The sequence below is a fragment of the Pinus tabuliformis genome, chromosome 7 (assembly GCF_031772625.1).
Source record: "Pinus tabuliformis cultivar Carrire ecotype Pingquan chromosome 7, CPIR1, whole genome shotgun sequence".
Taxonomy (NCBI): domain Eukaryota; kingdom Viridiplantae; phylum Streptophyta; class Pinopsida; order Pinales; family Pinaceae; genus Pinus; species Pinus tabuliformis.
The window spans coordinates 1,412,008,505-1,412,030,143 of record NC_142293.1 but is presented as its reverse complement, the minus strand read 5'-3'; the positions used below and the strand labels follow the sequence as shown (position 1 = coordinate 1,412,030,143).

The window sequence follows — 21,639 nt, the reverse complement described above, 5'->3', positions numbered from 1 at the left end:
TTATTATTGTCATTTTCTAAATCATGGGGTTTCATGCTCAAGGTTAATTGTTCTAGGTCAAAGCACCCATTGTGTGCTTCTAGGTTTTGTCATGAAGTCAATAAGTCAAAAGAGGCATTGTCATACGTGAAAGGCCCCATTGGGCATCTTGTAACAAGTCAAAGAAATTATTTTTGAGTTAGATGTGTCAATGTTGAGAAATCTAGGGCATTAGCATTAGGTGATTTCTCTTCTATTAGTGACTACTTGTGAATGCTTTTTACTTGTTTAGATTAGGATCTTCTTCATGTTAGATTTTTAGTGTTCTTCTTCATCAAAAAGTAACGAATACATGAACATAAATACACAAGAGACACAACATGTAGGCTATGAGCCAGGACCAAAACCTCTCACTCTTTGAGAGGGAAACCCGCACAAATTCTTCTTATAGAAATTCCAATTGGCGAATACCAAGACCAAGACCCTTGACCTAGTAGCCTCTCCAAGATCAAGACACAATTCCTCTTCCACCTTATCGATTACTTTCTCTCGGTTTCTTCTACTTTGCATTATATGAGATCACTGTAGTCACTGAGATCATTGTAATGATAAGAACCTCTTCTTCAACAGTAGCACTGAATCCTGAAGTAATACCATGGTCACTAATCTATGAGACCTTCTTCAAACAATGGCATTGAATGCTCCTTTGTTGTGAGACCAAATCACTGTGGTATAATGTCAAACTGTAGGTCCTTTATGATGCGGACCTGTGACTATTTCAAAGCATCGAACTGTGAACTATATTCTATTGTCTGAACTGTAGCAGAGAGATTATTGATTCAGAGATTGAGCTTCTAATTCTGTAGTTAGCCATAAAAGGATCTTTGCAACAGACCTGAGGGTTTTTATTATTATGCAGTAGTTTTCTGAATGCAACTTTTGGATGCCCTCCCGGCAATCCAGTTACAGAGAAATACAACTGACAGGAGAAATTTGTGAGATTACCTCACTCTACCCGACAAGTCTCGGCTGATCCGGCAGCTGAACCAACGTGTCCCCAGCAATTTTTGCGTTGCCTCTGCGTATGTCTAGCGTCAGCCTCTAAGGCAGAGTCTGCTCAACTAGGGATCGATTTGCCTTCTGAAGCAGTTTCTAGCCCTCCCGGCTCAGAAATGTCATCTCCCTCAACAAATTCAGACTTTTGCTTGGCGAATTGCGTTGCCTCTGCGTGAGCCCTTCTGGCTCAACGTCAACCCCTCCTAGGTACTACGCTACCTCCTTCTGGTGTCTCTCTGCCTCTCTGCTGCGTATCTTGGCTCAGGAGAAGGCTCTCCAACCAAAATAACCCTGCCCCTCACTGCAAAAGCTCACTATCGATATTCTCCCGGCAGCTGCTCTGCTTCAGAAAATCAAACTTCTAAACTCACTCTGTATGTATTTCCAAATGATCCTCAAGCCTACTTAAATAATCTCCTCGTTGACATTCAACGGCCTAGATTAGAAGTTAATCAATGGCTAAGATCATTTATGCTTGATCCTCGTCTTCTTCTAGAAGTTACACCTACAGTTAGATTAATACCCATTAATTATTTTAATTTCCTAAGTTTAGACTTAGGGTCCCATTAAAAATAATTAATGATTTTAATAAAACTGTTTTTGGGTGGAATTTCTCAAAACGTTTTCTAGGTTCTTTGGAATACATGCACCTAAGCCCCCAACAAAATTTGAGACTTAGAGCACATCTGATGCTACCAGAAATCAACATTTCCAAGTTTCTTCCAAGTAAGAAACTTCTTTTCAGGCTCCCTCTTAACTAGGGACCTACAGCAGCTCCTCATGTGAAGATCACGGAACAACCAATTGCTTGAAGAGCTCCTTCCTTTGAGGTCATAAATTTATTCCTCGTCATGGAGTCTTCATCTTTTGGGACTTCTTCATATGGCACAGACCATCCATCACTTTCGTTCATGAGTCAGTCATGTCCTCATTCCTTTCATCAGAAAGTGATTCAGCAGTTTTTCCACCAGGTTTTGCTTCATGTCATGATGTTTTCTTCATGCCATATTTTCCAGAAGGATCTTACATCCTTCTATGTGGTTTTCCTAGAAGTCATCCACAGACCTTCCCTTTGGAAGTCCTACACAAGCCCATCTAGATATTAGTTCAAAAATACAAAATGAATACTTAAATTAGAATTACCTTTGTGATGGTCTTTCATCATAACATCTTCCTGTAGGTATCAGCATTCTGCATACATGTTGACACATCTACCACAAATATCCATTGTCAAGGGTCTCCATCTTTTTCAAACTTCCATCAGAATCTTCATATCTTTCTGAGAGATTTCCTAGTCAAATATTCTTGGTCTTTTGGATATGGATTGTCTTTATCATGGTTGCATATCTCACGATCTCTTCCTTCCTTTCTTGACACATTCCGTTCCCGAGAGCTTCCATTGAAGTTCCTTAATTGTAGTCAACCACCTCATACTTCATATGAGGACATATTATGTTGATTTCATCTAGTGTGACCTATGCCTTCCTGCATCCTTTCAAAGGGGGAGATCATTTTCCCTTGATCATGCTTCTCAAGATAGAAGTAGTGATCCATGTTACCTACAACCATACGACATGACATTATAATATTAAATACAAGCATACATACCTCATTTACCTTTAGGTCATCTAGGTGTTGGAATTTCTAAGTCTAACTATTAGAAACACTTCATGTACTTTACTCATTTATTCCTACCTACTTGTTCTATTAATTAACAAGTTATTTACCATGTAAATACTGGAAATAAATACAAGTACATGCTCAACACATTACAGATCATCAACTAAAGGAAACAAAACAAGCACACAAGTGACACGGTTGTTTTTAGACCAATGTCCTCGGAGAAACCCAATGCGGGAAAACCGGTGCAGCTATCTGAGGGTTTTATTATTATGCAGTTTCTGAATACAATCTGGGTGCCAAAACTGGCTCACCCAACAGAGAATAATCTCGGCAGTAGTACCTCTCAGTCGGAGACAGATGTTCCGGCTGAAACCCCAAATAATCACTCTGGCAGCTTCACAACTCCAATCTGCCCCACGAAACCCCAGCGTCAACCCTTTCTAGCCCAGAGTTTGCCCAGCGTCCCTCTAGCTTGGCCTCCGTCAGCCTCTGGAGGCACTGCGTCAGCCTCTGGAGGTACTGCGTCAGCCCTCTGGCCCTCTGCGTCACCCACGTTGGCCCTCTGAGGCACTGCGCAGCTCCTGGCTGGCTCTGCGTGAACCCCTGTCTGGTTCTACATCCCTTACTCTCGACTACTGCGCTGATCCTCCTGGTGCTATCTCTACCTCTCTACTTCTGTATTCACTGCCCCTCAGTTGCAACTCTAATCACTCTCTCGACTTCCTCAGCAAACCCAGCCCCAGAAAGTCGAAATCTTGATCAACTTGGTGTATTCTCCAAGTGACCCTCAAGCCTCCTCTTATACTTTTCTCGTTGACAAATCAACGGCCAAGATTAAGTCCCTAATCAACGGCTAAGATTAGATCTGGCTTGATCCATGACTTTTGGACCATTCTAACACAGTTTTATATTAATTCACATTAATATTTTATTTTCCCTAAGTTTAGACTTAGGGACTCCATTAAAAATATTAATTATTTTAATATCTCCCAAACTGTTTAGAATCTGCCCAAACCCTTTCTGCGTATTGGAGATTTCATGTGCCTTAGCCTCTCCACCAATTTTCGTGGCTAAAGCACATCCGATGCTACCCCAAATCAACACTAGGCTTCTTTCAGCAGCTTCCTTGATTGAAAAGATCTTCAACCCCTTTATCTACTACATCTCTTATGTCATCATATCATCATCCCATGAACTCCACAAATTGGAGTCCCTAATCATGATGAAACATTTGCTTCCTCTCTAGATCGGTGAACCCTTCGATGAGGATTTCATCAGAGAATCTATAGGATCTTGCATATCCCTATCCGGCAAACGTTTCCTTTTTGACTTGATGTATGATGAACCTTGTCCTGGATGACTTCTTCCTTTCCTTAAGTTTGCAATGACGCTCCCAAGAGCTATATCCTTCATATTTGAATGCCATGGATTTTGTTCCAGACATCCTTCGTGTTTCCTATGGTGATGTCACAAGCTCTTGTTTCTAACGCTTCCGTGATGCGACAATGCATCTTATTATTTATTATAGCCATATCCTATAACATAAGATTTAGAAGCTATGTCAAGACTTGTTGTGAGGGAGACTATCTCGAAATAGTAGAGATCCCTTACTTCCTCTTTTCTTGGACTTCTTCTCTTCGGCTTCCTCCACTTCTTTGGTGATATGGGCTTCTTCTCTTCCTTGTTTGATATTTTCCCTTTAACACAATATTTCCTGTAATGTCCATAATTTTTACATCCATAGCATTGAATCTCAACTATGGTCTTCTTTCTTTTCTTAGGACCAAATTTTCCAAACTTCCCTTTCCTTCTTGCCAACGTTTGAGTCCTTTAACCTTCAACACTTTTGCCCTCAACTTGTCTTCTTCTATCTTCTTGCATAGAAACCACAAGTTGTCGAATGAGGTAACTTTCTTGTCCCCATGGACATTTGTTACCTTGTTCATTAGTTAGTGCATTTAGAACAATGATGATTATCTTCTTATCATCTCTCTGAAATCTCGCAGTTGAGGCCTTATGAAGATATCCCTTCATTCTTTAATACCTCATATTTTGCATAGATCAGATCTAAGTCATGTGACCTTCTTTATCGCATCTTCGAAGAATAGTCTTACGAGCTTATCTTATACATCTCTTTGATGTCTCCAATACTGCTATATGAGGGGATCTTTCATAAGAATCCCTTTCCATGTATTCAGAGGAGAACATTTTATTGATGTGTTCAATGACTTCGCTTTCTTCAAGGACTATGTCTATCCTCCTTTTTCCATGCAAGGAATTTTGATGACCCAACCAGCTTATAGATCTCCTTGCAAATATGAAGTCATTTTACCAAATTTGATTAAAGAATGAAAGATACTTACTTGACAAGTGAAGATGAAATCTTCAACTTGATCACCTTGATGATGGTTGAAGAAGATGTATTAGTGCTCCCTTTTGGATGATCTTCTTCCAAATGAAAAAGTCTTTCTTCAATAAAGGAGATTTCTCCTTTTATGATGTCAACGCCTTTAGATCTAGCTTTCTTTGTTGATGGTGATTTTTGTTGCTTCCTCGGATGATCTTCTTCAAGGATAAGAAGAGGATCCTAGCTTCAATGAGAGGGAACTTGCTTTGTAGCTTTTGAAGATGATGGCAATGCCTTCTAGCCTTCTTTGTCTTCAAAATACTTCACCTTCTTTGGTAGTGAATGAGTGCAGATCATAAATGCTTCTAGGGTTTCGACTTTCTTCAAGATAATGTGATCTTCGTCTTCAAAGTATTTTGAGCTACTTGCTTTGTAGATAACTTGATGAGGGTCTTTGTGGTCTTTTGATTATGACTAGAGGATCCAAAACTTTTGTTGTTGTAGACTGCTTCTTCGACATAGATCTTGATCTTTTTCTTTGATAACTTTTGACTTGCTTAGATGCCTTTCTTGAAACTCGATCCTTTAGTGTCTCTTTGATTAGATGCCCTTTCTTTGACTTTAGCACCTTAGCTCTGATACCATGTTGAGAAATCTAGGGCATTAGCATTAGGTGATTTCTCTTCTATTAGTGACTGCGTGTGAATGCGTTTTACTTGTTTAGATTAGGATCTTCTTCATGTTAGATTATTAGTGTTCTTCTTCATCAAACAATAACCAATGCATGAACATAAATACAAAAGAGACACAGCATGAAGGCTATGAGCAAGGGCCAAAACCTCTCACTCTTTGAGAGGAAAACCCGCACAAATTCCTTCTTATAGAGATTCCGATTGACGAATACCAAGACCAAGACACTTGACCTAGTAGCCTCTCCAAGATCAAGACACAAGTCCTCTTCCACCTTATCGATTACTTTCTCTCGGTTTCTTCTACTTTGCATTATATGAGATCGTTGTAATGATAAGAACCTCTTCTTAAACAATAGCTTTGAATCCTGAAGTACTACCTTGGTCACTAATCTCTGAGACCTTCAAACAATGGCATTGAATGCTCCTTTGCTGTGAGACCGAACCACTGTGGTATAATGTCAAACTGTAGGTCCTTTATGATGCGGACCTATAACTATTTCAAAGCATCGAACTGTTAACTATATTCTCTTGTCCAAACTGTGGCACAAATATCATTCATTCAGAGATGGAGCTTCTATTTCTGTAGTTAGCCATAAAAGGATCTTCAATGTCTCTTTAACACTTCACCTTGAACTTGCCACTATGATTGACTACCTGAGATTCAGAGTGTGATCCGAACTGTAATCTTTGTCCCATCCATCTGAAACTACAGAGAGAGAGATACATCTAAACTTACGGTTGCCACCGAAAATCTCAGATATCTGAGCTTCTGAATTGTGTCTTCTGCGATGACCCTAGCCTTGTATATATAGTCATTCGTCCATATAATGAGCCGATGTTAGCATCTGAATGGGTGTGTCACTTTGGCTAAGCCGATGTTAGCATCTGAAAGGGTGTGTCACTTTGGCTGAGCCGACATGAGTTATTACTTCATTTTGCAAGTTGACATCAAGAGAAGAGGACTATGCTAGTCTTTGGAGGGCTTTCTAGACACTTAATTGACTCATATACATTTTACACATGCTCAAGAAGATCTCTTCATACATGACATTAATTCTTTGACCTTAATGACAAATCCTAAGGCTCTCAATGGGACCCATCTAAAACAAAATCACTTACTCATGAAACCCATGAAGAAAAGCTTACAAAAATAATTTTATTTTCTTCATTACATCATTTACAAAAGTCACAATTACATGACATTATGAAGATCGAACCTAGTTACACTTTTCAACATAGAAGGAGTACGCACCCCTTCGGGAAATAGTTACAAGGCATGCTAGATTATAGGTTTTTCAAGAGGATATTATCTTATTATTTGCCAAAGATTTGGGATATTTTGCAGGGCTAAAGTGTTGCGAGTTTGGAGGAGTATTTCTATTGCTTTTGACTATGCCCAGAGGGTCACTCGCTGGACCTGCACAAGGGAGCTTAGTTGGGTGAGTTGGGGGGTGGTGATTGTCGAGATTTGGAGGACTTGCTGAAGGGATTTGCAGAACGGTTTGTAGTGAATTTTCCGGAGGGATTTGGGGCCTATAGGCAACCCCTTCCTTCAGTAGTGCGTACACCAGGCAAAGATAGGAAGTGCGCATTTTTAGGGCATTCTAGGCCAGCCGAAAGTAGCCCAATTTCTTGCTAGGTTTTTGTGGGTTTCAGGCATAAAGTCTATTGTAATGTGTAACTAGGTTCAGTCTTGATAATATTCTATGTATTATTGATTTTATGTATTTAATGTAAAAGAAAAAGAAAATTATTATTGTCATTTTATAAATCATGGGGTTTCATGCTCAAGGTTAAATTGTTCTAGGTCAAAGCACCCATTTTGTGCTTCTAGGTTTTGTCATAAAGTCAATAAGTCACAAGAGTCATTGTCATACGTGAAAGACCCCATTGGGCATCTTGTAACAAGTCAAAGAAATTATTTTTGAGTTAAATGTGTCAATGTACCCCTCCAAGATCAAGTCGACCTTGATATGATGAAGTCGACCTCATTAGGGCAATTCGTACTCCAAGGACAGCTATATATACATGACACTTGACCTCATTTGAGAGAACACACCAAGCAACTCGATCACAAGCATAAGAAAGAGACCAAAAGGACAAGCTAAGGAAAGTCGAAATTGATGGTCTGAATTTTGTAACGCATTCTCTCACACGTGCGAAAAACTAGGACATCATTCTTGTTGCAGCAAGGTCCAAATTACAATCATCTAAAGGAGCCAAAATTTGTTGTCAAAAGATCAAGTTTGAAAGCCTCATTACTAAGGATAAAGAAGCACCCTAAGCGAAGGAAGAAGACCTCTTTCACCATATTTCTCCCACATGTGCGAAATTGCAACTACTGCAAGAAGGCCGCAAAATTGCAGGACTGAAGAGGAGGACGAAAAAGTGTTGCAAGGGTCGAAGTCGAGGATTTGAAGAAGTTTGACTATAGTTGACTTTGTTTTCTTATGCAAAATTGTCGGAATTTGATCTTTTTATAGCGTTGCATCATGTCATGGGCCATGTATGAATGAGTGAATGTTCCTAGAGATAATTGTGTCAAAATTTATCTTGATAAGTCATCAAATATTGCAAATCGAAGTGTAAAGACCTTGAAGTTGCTTCTCTCATGCCCTAATGCCATGCGAAGTTGTTTTCAAGGCCTCCTTGACCAAGTGAATCTATTCCAAACTACAAATTCTCCTTGACTCCATCTCTCCCAAAGGACAAGGCACTAATCCTCCATTGGTGATCATTTTCAACGCTTATTCTTCTCACCTCCCTCTTTTTCTAGGCCTAGCCTACATAGGTCACCTAGGGCATCAATTATCTCACAATCTAGCCATCCAAACACTTCGATTTTTGGTCCACAACTATGTTGAAGTTTTCTCTAGAGAACCTCCAAATTTGAAGCAAATATGATGGTGGGATCTCGAGATATAGCAAGCCCTAGCTCAAGGATTGTTTCTTGCCCTAGGTTTCCCTTCGCTATTGACCTCATTTCGATCATTGCATACTTCTCCAAGAAGATTTGCCCATTGATCCATTTCTCTTCCACAATTAGGTAAAGCCCCTCCTTGACTGACCAATTCCACTTGACCTAATTTTGGGTCCACTTGGTCCCATGTGGTCTCACAACCTATTGAAGTTAATTCCACAAAAGACCACTTGGAAACCAAGTTTTCACAAGGGTTTTTGGGACTAGGTATCCTCCTTACAAGTCTTATCCTCAAACCGTAGCCCTTGAAATCCCCTTGGCCCTTCCTAGGTAGCCTTATAACTTGCTTCCCAAGCAAGCAAACCATACAATTGAGTCTCTCTTGTGAATAGGCCTTAGGACTCACTCCTCATCCTTGCATTGACTATTCATCTAGTGATTCTACCGAGTATCCTCCCATCGGTGAAAGTCCGTAAAGTGCAGGGAGCCTTAGCTGATGTGACATAAGACTATCGCTCCATTGTTGCCCTTAACCTAGCAGCTACCCTTTTAGTATCCCCTCCTAGGACCCCTGCTAGTTTGAGCAGTAACAAGGCCACTAGGCAAAATCATCTAAAGATTAAATGAAAGTTACCAATCGTTAGGGACAATGACCATAGTTGCATCACAAGGAACCATATTTAATTGTTAAGAGCATAATAATACTTTAAATTAGGATCACCTTCAAATATCTAACTAGACCAAGTCCCAAAAAAGTGTTCCCTACCTATGTTAGGGATGGCTACATGGTTAACGCTATTATGTGCTTCTAGCCTTTAAGGGGAGGTGACATGTCCTAGGTCAACCCTTTAATCCATAGGTGTTTGTGATAACGTGGCAATAAAGGGGGAAAGCTCCATGGCAAGGTGCCATGGCCATGGGATCGATCAATGGCGATCCATCATCCCCAGTGTATAAATGTATGGAAGGAGCAATCGTGGAGGCATGAGTTACCCCTTTCCTTGGCCTACTTTTTCCAACCTTATGGTGCACCTTTTACTTCTTTTTGATAATTCTTTCATAGGGAGCATAGCCCAAGTGTCCAAGCTTGCTTTTAATGATATAGAATTTATTTACCCCTTAAAGATGAGTCAACTTCTCGCTCATTAGGGTTGGGACATGCAAAGGTTCCTTTATTATATGATGGATTGTCAAGTGCTCAAGAACTGGGCAATGGCTTTTGCTCATGCGCTAGTTAATGTCTTGTCCATCTTTTGCATTTTAACATTTCTTTTTCTATCCTTGTGGCCATCTTATGCTTTTACCTTTATTTTTAGTTGCATCAACCTTTGGGGCAAAGTTTCCAACCCAAACTCAAAGATGAGTATATGAGGGTGCCAATCCCAATGAACTAACAACAACAAACCCGAACAATGGATATGAAATATGGGGAATGGTGGGAAGTGGGAAGTATGGAAAAAATACGAACATGCTACCTCAATCCAAGTTTCCCTAGTGCCCCTCCTGAAACCTGAACGCCTCAAAGGGGGTCCAACTAGACTAGGATTGTAGTGTCCTATTTTTTTCCTAGTATGGTTTTCTCACTCCTATCAAGGGTGAAGTTTGACGAGTTATATATATGACAGGTTGATCACTTGATTGAGGAATAATGTTTTATATAGTTATATTTCCTCTTATATGTGGCATCATTGATTATCTATATTAGATGGTTTTGGTTAAGTAAATGTTATACATATTTTTTTCTTTTTGTATCTAATTTATGAAGCAGGTGTATGACATGGATGGTGATCCAAGATTGAGACACATAGACCCATGGATGCTCATGGTTATGCGAAATAGATGGTTAATTATGATTTATGGATGATACATGATTTGTGTGATTATATATGTCTAATATTGTACTAAGCAGGATGTGGTAGGGTACCTGGTCATTTTCCAACAAGGATGTTCAATTATGAATGACTGTGGAAGTCATTTCTTCAAAATCAAAATAATTGTGGAAGTCATGCACCATTCTGGGTAAAATGCGATTAAGTTAATTTCATTATGAAATTCATTCGATCCCTTTGATCTATGAGATTGTAATGTGTGCAGGTCTTTGAACAAGGCCTCACCAGCGAACGATCAGATGGGTAAAAGCTCACAATCAGTACCATAAGGAGAAACACAAAGTTTCAAAGCACAGTAGATGAGAGGTCATGGAAATTAGGGCGTGGAGTCCTAAATCCAAGAAAGATAAAGACGTGGAGTCTTGTATATTTAGGGCGCAGAGTCCTGAATATTTAAAAATATCAAGTTGTGGAATCTTGGATCTTTGGAGTAGATCAGGGCACGGAGTCCTCAATCTACTAAGGCACGGAGATGCATGAAATAGGGGTGCGGAATCCCTATTCTCCAGAAGAAAAATACCACTCATGGATGAATTTCCTTAAATAAAATTTCATTCTCACAATTTTGGAATGACTTTCTAAAAATAGAAAGTCATGTCCAGCATCTCAAGCACGACTTTCCAAAAATAGTAAATCACCTTGCATAAATTGGTAATCAAGCAGAGTTGAAGAAAAACGACTTAACTTATCATTAATCAATCCTAATAGTTAAATCTTGATTGAATCCTCAATATTATTAATATTATTATTATCTTTTATGAGACTATGATATTATTATTAAAAAGGAATTACAAGTCAATTTTATCTCCTCAATCAATTCACACATCTCCTTCATGACTCTCATGGCTCTATGTAACTCTCTCTCTCTCTCTTATAAATAATTCATTATACTCTATTTTATGCACTCATCAAAGAATGGCATATTCCTTTTCACTCATTAAAAATATGTCATAAAATATTCCTCTTACGTTCTCTTTAATGCATATGTTACACTCTCCTTAACTAAGGCATGCATACCTCTCTTTAATGGCATAAGTTACACTGCTCTAAATGGAATCCAATGCATGCACATTACTCCTCCTTTATGACAAGAATTGGTTGCTCCTCCTATATATGAGTCCCATGTATTCTCACTTGGGGGTGGATTATGATGCCAAGAGTGGAAGAGACTTGAGAAAAATAGTGAGAGGGAGAGATATGAAGAGTAGCCAATTGTCTCCATAATAAATCTAAAATTCTTATTAAAATCCTAAGATCTCTAGCTATTGAGGTTGGCCATGAGTGGTATTGAGAGGAAGTGAAAATTTGCTTCCTTAGTTTGCCTTGCAAATCTCTCTATTGTTGTCTTTTGGTACTGCTTGTGAGCTTTTGCAGCTCGGGGGTTCCACGGGGAGAAGTTCTTCTTGGATATGGTTGGGAGGAAAAACGGATGGTTCACAATGAGTTGGTAAGGATATTGGAGTTGGAGCATACTCTCATTGGAGTTGGAACTTGGAGCATACTCCATTTTTTTGAGTTGTATAAATTCACTGCCAGATATGTTGACAGCATTATATTGTGTTTTTTTTTTTTGTAGTTCATTACATGGTTTTTGCTTATTTGGTTGTTGACTGAAACTTAGATGTATATCAAATGCTACACACTAAATTTTGAAGGAATTTTGCAATAACTGTAGTTTATTTTATGTAAGTTTTTATGTACAGTTTCATTGCAAGTTGATTTACATAATGTCTTAATGGTTGAAGCATTCAGGCTGCCATGAGTTTTATGAAAACATGTTAATTGCATAAATTTGGTTTTTCCTTCCCTTTTTACAGTGGTAGATAAGTTTGCACATTATATGTTTGACAAATGGGATAAATGAGATAGTAGGAATTTGTTTTTGGTTGTGGTTTTAAATAATCGCGTTTCGGGGTGTTTCTGTTTCGATTCATTTTAACTTCAGGGAGTATCTGTACCTTATGGCCGTGTCACCGCAACTTTGATTTCAAAAAACAGAGTTCAGAATCTGATTCTGTAATCTGCTATATTTTACAAATTTGCTGTTGCCGCCTGGTGGTTCGTCTTGCTATTTTTTTTAGCTGTGATTTGCCTGGTAACCTCTTTTTATGAAACTAGACTATTATATAAACTTGGAATTCTTATTTTAAAGTCTAAATGGTTAATACATTGATAGTTTAAATAACTTGTGACTGTTTGTTTGATAGTTTAATAGCTAGCAGCTTGTTTTGTGACTGCTAACCGTTGTTCAAAATTCTCCAATGGCTGTAGCTACATCGCTGCGAGCTATTTGTAAAAATTCTTAAATATTTATAGTCATTATGTGCCTAAATTTTTGTATATGCAGCGATCAAGATAGATGACAATTCTACTTATGTATTAGGTTCACTTATTGGCATTTCTAACAATGAAAAAGAAGTTATGTATTCTTAGATTCATGTTAATTAATTTTGGTGAAATCGCCTTAAGGGTCACGGTTGTAAGTGTTTGACAAAATGCCTCAATGGTTGTACATTTCATGCTTGCAAATTGTTTGACATAGTGCTTCAATGGTTGTAGCTAATTACATCTATGAATTGTCTATAAATATGATTAAGTGAATTTAGGATTCGCAGCCAAGGTGTTTTTAGAAATATCTCAAAGAATAAGCATGATGATTCCATTGAATTAAAAATCCATGGAAGGCAAATTGGGTAGGTGAATTGTTGTAATTGTTAGCTCACATATGAATTCATAATAATTGGAAACCACTCCTTTAGAAGTTGAATTATCTTGTTTTTCTTCCCTTGTTTTACCAAAGAATTCATAGGCATATTATCTAGAACAAAATCAAATTAGTCACTCTTAAACACTTTTAATTGCAATAGAATGAACAATTAGCTTATTGGAAATTGTGGTTTGTAAAGATTGATATTGTTTATCCCACTAAAGACTCTATCATTTAAATGTGATTTTAAGACTTATGGTTGTAAGTTTTGGATCTTGAGGAACCATGACCCTGTAGCTTTAATGAGAAGTTTAATATTACCATGGGTTAGTTAGTTAGTAGAAATTAGTGTGTAGTGTAAAGAATACCAATAAAAATAAAAATAAAAATATAGATATATGACCTTGCATTAACTTTTACATCTTAAAAACTTAAACTTAAATCGCATTTTGAGTCAACCTTAGTATAATACTGATGGTTGGTAAGGTGGGACCTTACAAGGATCAATAACTAACCTTCCTAGTAAGGTGAGAGAACAAGTCTAGAGTCAAGATCGGTCAACAATTCAGGTTACCCCTTTATCCATGTTAGAATGCCCAAAACATTAAGTGCCTGCATAATGGAGACCCAGCTTCCTTCAAAAGGAATGTTGAGAGGTGTTTGACTAGTGCAAATGGCAGAGGAATATGGCATGCCATGATATACTGAACAATGTAGGGTTATTGGTTAGCTAGTTGTCCAAAGGAGAAAAATTCTCCTGTGGGGTTACCCACTTTTTGGTGGGTAACACATACCATTGTCATTTACACTTACACTTGATGGTTTCATAGGAAATACTCTTCTTGGGTATTGGTACACCTAATAGGGTTTTATAATGATCCTCCCATATCAAAACTTGGTGAATTGTATCAAGTCATAAACTAGTGTGAAGTTTGAAGAAGATACCTAATGTGATCTACCTAATTACTTTTACATGAGACATGACTCACTTTTTATGTTGCATGGACTCATGTATATAAGTCAAATGGTCACACTTGGATGCCTAAATCCCTCCCCCTGATGATGACAACTACATAGACATGGCCCTTTGGAGGACGTTGATGGTACCTTGCTCCCAGACTTGATTGAGGTCGTTCCATCTTTCTTAAAGAGTGTTGGATCTTATAATGACTGGGGACCATTGAGGAGATGTCTTACCACACATTTGAGATGAGACATTACACACTGGAGATGAGATGTTGCTCTTTCTAACATTACGTGACACCTAGATGATAGACATTGCAGCTTGATAAGGATATGGCACTTCTTCATGATGATTGGACACCTTGATGATGACATCACACCTTTTGGAGGTTAATGTGACCCTTGGAGATGAAACATTGTGACTTTTTGAGGCAACTTTTCACTTTTGGATCCCTTACACATTTATTGAAGTGAAACGTCCACCTTTAGAGAGCATTTACCAAACATGTGGCCTTGGAGCACATGTGTGCATATAGAATCAATTCCCTTAACTCAAGCTTCTCTTTCAATTTGCACTTTTTCTTGCTTAACAACATTGCTTTTTTTCCTTTGTAAACATTGTTTTTTGCACCATTCTTGATTAGGATCATTCCTTGTCACACTCCAAACCCAACAATGGCACAAAAATGTTAAACATGGATTTCAACCTAGGTTACAAGGAATGTCGCGAATATTGTTTCAGAGAATATACTGCCAAAGGTCCACAAACAAACTTACCAGAAAAATTGGGGAAAATATCATAAAATATCAGCAAGCATAAACTTGAACCTGAAAAACTCAAAGATACTGATTTTGGCAACCTGTAAAACTTGGAAAAGCAAAAAAATCAAGAGAATAGGAGTATTTGCAACATTACTAGAGTAATGATAATGGAACAGAGTAAGAAAAAGGAGTGTGTATGCTCCTAACTGAAATGAAAATGGACAAGATTCCTGAATACACAGAATATCATTAAGCTATTTTAATAAACTCCATCTATTTATATTAGATAGACATGATCAATAGAGAGAGAGGCAAAAGAAAATCTACTATGATATTGTCTCCATCTATTATAATAATTCAATCCAAAATGGAGGGCCTTTCATACGCATAAAGATCTAAGCACACAGTAATGGTTGACATAAACATTCGGCTAACTAATGAGAACTTCCTAGCAAGGACTTCCTAATGGTTGTAGGAATTTACAGGGTAAGTTCCTCAGATAGAACACCAAAGGGCACCGCTCACAAACAGATCATAGATCAATACACCAATATTCTTGACGTGATTAAAACCCTCAAAGAGGGAAACAGTCCACGGCCTGAGCCAATGCGGCCGCTTCAGGCAATTTATTAATGTAAAAGAAAGAAAATTTACATAAGCCTCTCTCATGAACAGTCACCCCCTACAAATGACCCTCCATGCTCTTTAAATAGTGATCATGGACCAATCGGGTGTTAAGCCACGGATCAAGTGTCGGTAATATTGAGGAGAGAATGAACGTCGAATCACTTCATGTCTAGAACATATCGTGACCGTCAGATTGTAAGTTACAAAAGTACATAGTAAAGAAACAAACTTTACCTAACTCTACACTAGACCAAGTTATACTTAACTATTTCCTATGTGTCGAAATATCCTAACATCCCCCCTTAAGAACAACTTGGGATAGGATTGAAGGATGTACAAATATGACACAATAGGAGAAGGAAGCAGGCATTAGAGCCTATCCACCCTTAGAGACAACTTCCTGAACTCCAACTTCCTGTGAGAGCCTTTGTAAAGATGTCTGCAACTTGATCGTATGTTGAACAATATTGCACTTCAAGAACATGGTCATGAATGAGCTTTCCGATGAAGTGCATGTGTAGTTCAATGTGTTTTTTGCGTTGATGTTGAACTAGATCTTTGCATAGTTGAATGGCACTTTGATTATCACACCAAAATGTAGTCGGATGTTGCTGCTGAAAGCCAAACTCTGACAGGATCTAACAAAGCCATAGGGCTTCCTTACTAGTTTCTACTGCGCCATGAAACTCTGCTCTTGTTGAAGAAAGAGAAATAGCACTTTGTTTCTTGCAAGCCCATGTAATAGGTCCAAAACCAAGGGTGAAGACATAACCGACAGTAGACTTCCGATCATCAGGGTCACCAGCACAATCAGAATCAGTGAAACCAACCAATAGAGGAGATGCTTCTGCATTGTAATGAATCCCAAACCGAATCGTACCTCGAACATAACGAAGTATTCTTTTAGCTACTTTCCAATGACTTTCATGTGGGTTTTGCATAAACCGAGCAATAAGGCCAACAGCAAAGGAAAGGTCAAGACGAGTATGGGTTAGATACAAAAGTTTTCCTACAAGCTAACGGTATAAGGTAGCATCAACTTCAGGGTAAGTACAAGTGACTGAAAGTTTGGCTCCAGACTGAAAGGGAGAAGGGGCTGGCTTACAGTCTTCCATGTGAAAGTGGCATAGAAGATCACAGGCATACTTGGACTGGGAAAGGGAAATACCTTCCTTGGATTGCAAGACTTGAAGACCAAGAAAATAATGCAAGTGTCCTAGAGATGTCATTTCAAGCTTCTTTTTAAGGCTGGACTTCAAATGGTTTATAAGGTTGGGATCAATACCAGTAAGGATAAGATCATCAACATAAAGAACAAGAATGATAAGAGACTTACCCACTTTCTTGGTGTAGACAGTGTTGTCAGAATGACACCTCGAAAAGCCAGTATCTAAAATAAAGCTATCCATTTTGGCATACCAAGTCCGAGGGGCTTGATTGAGACCATAAAGAGATTTCTTAAGCCGACATACAAGGCTAGAGTCTATTTGTATAAAGCCATGAGATTGTTATATATAGATTTCTTCATGCAAGTCCCCATGCAAAAAGGCATATTTAACATCCATCTGATGGACTTCCCATTTGAAAGAGACAGCAAGGGAAAGAACAAGGCGGATAGAGTTCATTTTCGCAACAGGGGAGAAGGTTTCAGTATAGTCAATGCCTTCAACTTGTGAAAAACCCTTAGCAACAAGACGAGCTTTATGTTTATCGACTTTTCCATCTAGTCCAAACTTGGTTCTGTAAACCCATTTGCATCTAACAAGTTTTCGTCCCTTTGGAAGAGGAACAGGATCCCATGTATCATTTTCCAATAATGAACGATATTCTTCATTCATAGATGTGTCCCAATGTGGATGGCCTGAAGCTTCTGCCAAGGTGTCAGGATCATAATTCGTTGAAGCTTGAGCCAGTAAAGAAGAGGCTCTATCAAACTGAGAACGTGTACGTCGCTGATCTGTAGGAGCACCTGCTGCATCTGCATCCCGAGTAGCATGAACCCATTCTGGAAGCTGAGGAGCTGAAGGAGGATCCTGAGAAGGTGGGGGAGGATTGTCATCCTTGCTATCATCATCTGAAGAAGAAATATTTTCAGAAGTAGAAGGGATAGAGAGAGGTGGCACATCCGCCGAACTAGGCTTGTAGGCCGATATATTTTCAACAAACTTTACATCTCTTCTAATGATAACATTTTTGGACTGAGGTGAAAGAAGTCTATATCCTTTGACATCTTCAGAGTATCCAACAAAAATACATTTTTCACTCTTAGGTTCTAAAGCTTTATGTTTCTCATGTAAAATATGGGCCCATGCTTCACTTCCAAAAACACGAAAGTGACTTACATCTGGTTTAATTGAGCTCCATGCTTCTTCTGGAGTGATATTCTTTAAAACCTTAGTAGGAGTGCGATTTACTATGTAATTTGCACAGTTAATTGCTTCTGCCCAAAAATTAAGACTAAGTCCTTTAGGTTGAAGCATACAATTAGCCATTTCCTTTAAGGTGTGATTCTTCCTTTCAGCTACACCATTTTGTTGTGGAGTATATGGAACAGTATGTTGCATTTGAATTCCATGCTCAGTGCAAAAGTTGATGAATTTGTTGTTAACATATTCTCCGCCATTATCAGATCTTAGCTTAAGAATTTGATGTCTAAATTGTTTCTCAACAAAGGCCTTAAAGGCCAAGAACATGTTAAATACTTCACTCTTGAGTTTTAAGAAGTATACCCAAGTGCGTCTGGAGAAATCACCAATGAAAGTTAAGAAATACTTGTAGCCAGATAATGAAACAACTAGAAGTGGACCACATAAATCACTATGCACAAGTTGTAAAGGGACTGAGGCATGCCAAGAGGCACGTTTTTCAAAACTATCCCGATGATGTTTTCCGAGTACACATCCGGAAGAAACACCATCTCTGCAAGATACCATAGGAAGACTTGTCACCATATTTTCTTTACATAGATTTTGAAGGGAGTGATAGTTTAAGTGATCAAATTGCTCATGCCAAAGTTTGCTCACTTCAACATTATGAGCAACAAATACCGAGGGAAGAGTTGATGACCCAAATTTGTTAAACTTATACAACCTTATAGAATCATCAGCAATTCCAGTAGCTAAAATCTGTCTAAGATCTCTTAGGTCCTTAATTACAACATCGTGAGGTGAAAATTCAATGGTTTTACCTTCACCTGAATGAGTTATCTGATATACAAATAGAAGGTTGCAGGATAAGGTTGGAACACAAATACATCATTAAATTGACCATTATCTAGATGAACAGTTCCAGTCCCTACAACACTAAGAGATCTATCATCACCAACATATATATTTTTCGTGTTACAATCATTTAAAGAAGAAAACATGGCTTTGTTTTTGGCCATGTGATAAGAAGCTCCAGAATCAATGAGCCACTCATGAGAATGAGAAGAAGAAGATACATTTAGTGCATAACCAGAGCGCGATGCTTGACAACCACATGAAGAAAGTGTTATTCCTGAAGATGAAGTTGAAGTTGAAGAGTGCTCCAAATGGATGTTATGTTTCTTCATTGTTGCTTCCAAGGCTTCCATCTTCTTAAAGCATTTGGATTCTAAGTGGCCATCTCGATTACAAAAGTTGCAATGTCTATCAATTTTCTTTCCTTTGTTTTTATTTGCCTTATCATTTTGTTGAATTGGTTTTTCATTTTGAGACTGAAATTGCTTAGGACCCTTGTTCGGTTTAGGACCATTCTTTTTAGGATACTTCTTCTTAGGATTCTTTGAATTTGGTTGTTGCTAAGCAGCTAAGACTTTCTTAGAAGAGTTTCCAGGATGTAAGAGTTTTTCTTGTTCTCTTATTAAAGAATCACAAAAGGCATCAAAAGAGGGGGACTTGTAGTCTTGTCCTTGAGAAATAATTAATAAAGGCTTCTCAAGTAGAATGGAAGGTGGAAACAAACACAGAGTAGGTTGGTTTAAGAATTCTTTGAATTTGGTTGTTGCTGAGCAGCTAAGACTTTCTTAGAAGAGTTTCCAAGATGTAAGAGTTTTTCTTGTTCTCTTATTAAAGAATCACAAAAGGCATCAAAAGAGGGGGACTTGTAGTCTTGTCCTTGAGAAATAAAGGCTTCTCTAGTAGAATGGAAGGTGAAAACAAACACAGAGTAGGCTAGTCCCAACTTAGTAAGAATAGAATAGATAACGCTACCATCTTCTTTCTTAACCTTAACACCTTCCAAGAGAAGTCTAAGGATCTTGAACTTGGACAAAAAATCTTCAATGGAAGAAAAATTATTGGGGTCAAACATAAGCAACTCATTTTCGAGTTGATGGGCTCTAATTTCATTTTTAATTCCAAAAACTTTATTGAGTTGTTTCATTGCTTCATTAGGGGTATCAAGTTCTGCGATATGAAATCTAAGGTCTGGAGAAATAGACATCCCTATCAACCCATGTGCTTGATATTGCCTATTTTCCCATTTGACTGCCTTATCTTCATCTTTAGGTTTAGTTTCTTGGCCTGAGGCTATTCTGTAAAGACCTTTACTTCGAAGCAAATCCACAATGTAGGACCACCATTGGAAGTAGTTGGTGCTGTCAAAAATACTAGTGTATTGATCTGTGATCTGTTTGTGAGTAGTGCCCTTTGGTGTTCTATCTCAGGAACTTACCCTGTAAATTCCTACAATGATGTCCTCAAAATGACAAACTTTAGAGTTGGCCCATGACCTATTCATAAAGTAATTAAACCATATATGCATAATTGATAATAGTTATTCCTTTGACCACATGTATAAGTCCTTAACGGATGGGATAGACTACAAGACAAAATACATCATCCTGTCTAATTTGTGGCTGCACTACATGGCAGAGCTCTCAAATAAATGTTGCTATATTTCAAAATTTCAAATTGAAGTCACTAATTTGAAAAGTGCCATCGGCATTGACCACGCCAAGGAAAAAATAATGTCTAACAAATGCCTGCTGCAAAAGAATTTAAATGGTGTCCTTTCCTTATCTAAGAGGACCATTTGTTGCTACTATGATTAAAAGAATACTAAGATAATATTAAACAAAATAAAAAATTGTTACCGTGTAAATCATTTGCAACAAGATAGAATTAGTACTACACTATCTAGCTTTGACAGTAAGTAAACATGGAACCATTATACCAATTATAAATCATTTCCCAACTAATTTTTATTTTACGCTTTTCAATAATCATACTTCCAAGACTAAAAAAGTTCAATTCAATTTGAAGTAATAATAATAACAAAAGTCTCGTTAGACTATAATCAAAAAGTATTGTTCAAAAGGTATATGATTCTAATCTAAAATAAGAGCTTAAACCTTCATCTAAAGGATCACTAAAATACCTGAAATCAATCAATGGGCGGATGTAATTTTGTCCAAACATGTAGTAATCAAAAGGATCCCGTATTGCTTTGTGATAGGAAGAAAATGTAAAAGGATCCTAACAATCAAAAAAGAGCAATTACCTGCATGTTTTGATGTGAAAAATTGGTGCAATGCATTTAATGCTTTTTCTTAGGAATATACTCTGAAAAATGACGATACTATGCAAACAATTATATATAGGAGCCTCTTGAAAGAAACAAACCTCAAATTGCAAGAGAATACGATCAAAAGTTACTGCCATGTTTGAAACAACTATTTCTTTTGCATTGGGATCACCGCTGCAAAGAACCTGTAGAGGATGACAAGTGAAGTACAATACAATATTCAATATTACATGATATGTGCACACAAACAGCAATGAAAACAGTTGCACAAATAACACAGAATGCAAGAGAGAAGCAGAATTGTGCATATGTTGTACACTATATATGCTGTTCAAATAATAAATTATTATGGTAACTAGCATCCAAAAAATGTAATTTAATCAAATCAAAAGAGAGATTGATAAAGAAATCAATTGGTGGTGGTTGTCTCCTAAACACCATAGTTATGATCAGAAGTTTGCAGATACATTATGATACATTGCCACATGTCAGCAACTATTGTTGGGTTGTGAAACACATGCCTTCTTAGCTGATATTATACTTTGTCAAGGAGGTGGGTTCAGTCT

At 37.9% G+C, this 21,639-nt stretch overlaps 1 protein-coding gene across 3 annotated transcripts in view; it reads right to left on the bottom strand.

Annotated features, from left to right (window-relative positions):
• The window catches only part of ATS1 (phospholipid/glycerol acyltransferase family protein), a 249,514-nt gene that overhangs the window by 208,282 nt on the left and 19,593 nt on the right, over nt 1-21,639 (bottom strand). For all 3 annotated transcript variants that reach the window (XM_089459840.1, XM_089459841.1, XM_089459839.1), the window contains exons 3-4: nt 21,172-21,258; nt 20,927-21,024 (exon numbers count right to left, since the gene is read on the bottom strand). In XM_089459840.1, the coding sequence (XP_089315966.1) occupies nt 20,927-21,024; nt 21,172-21,258 (185 nt within the window). The remainder of the gene's footprint in view (nt 1-20,926; nt 21,025-21,171; nt 21,259-21,639) is intronic.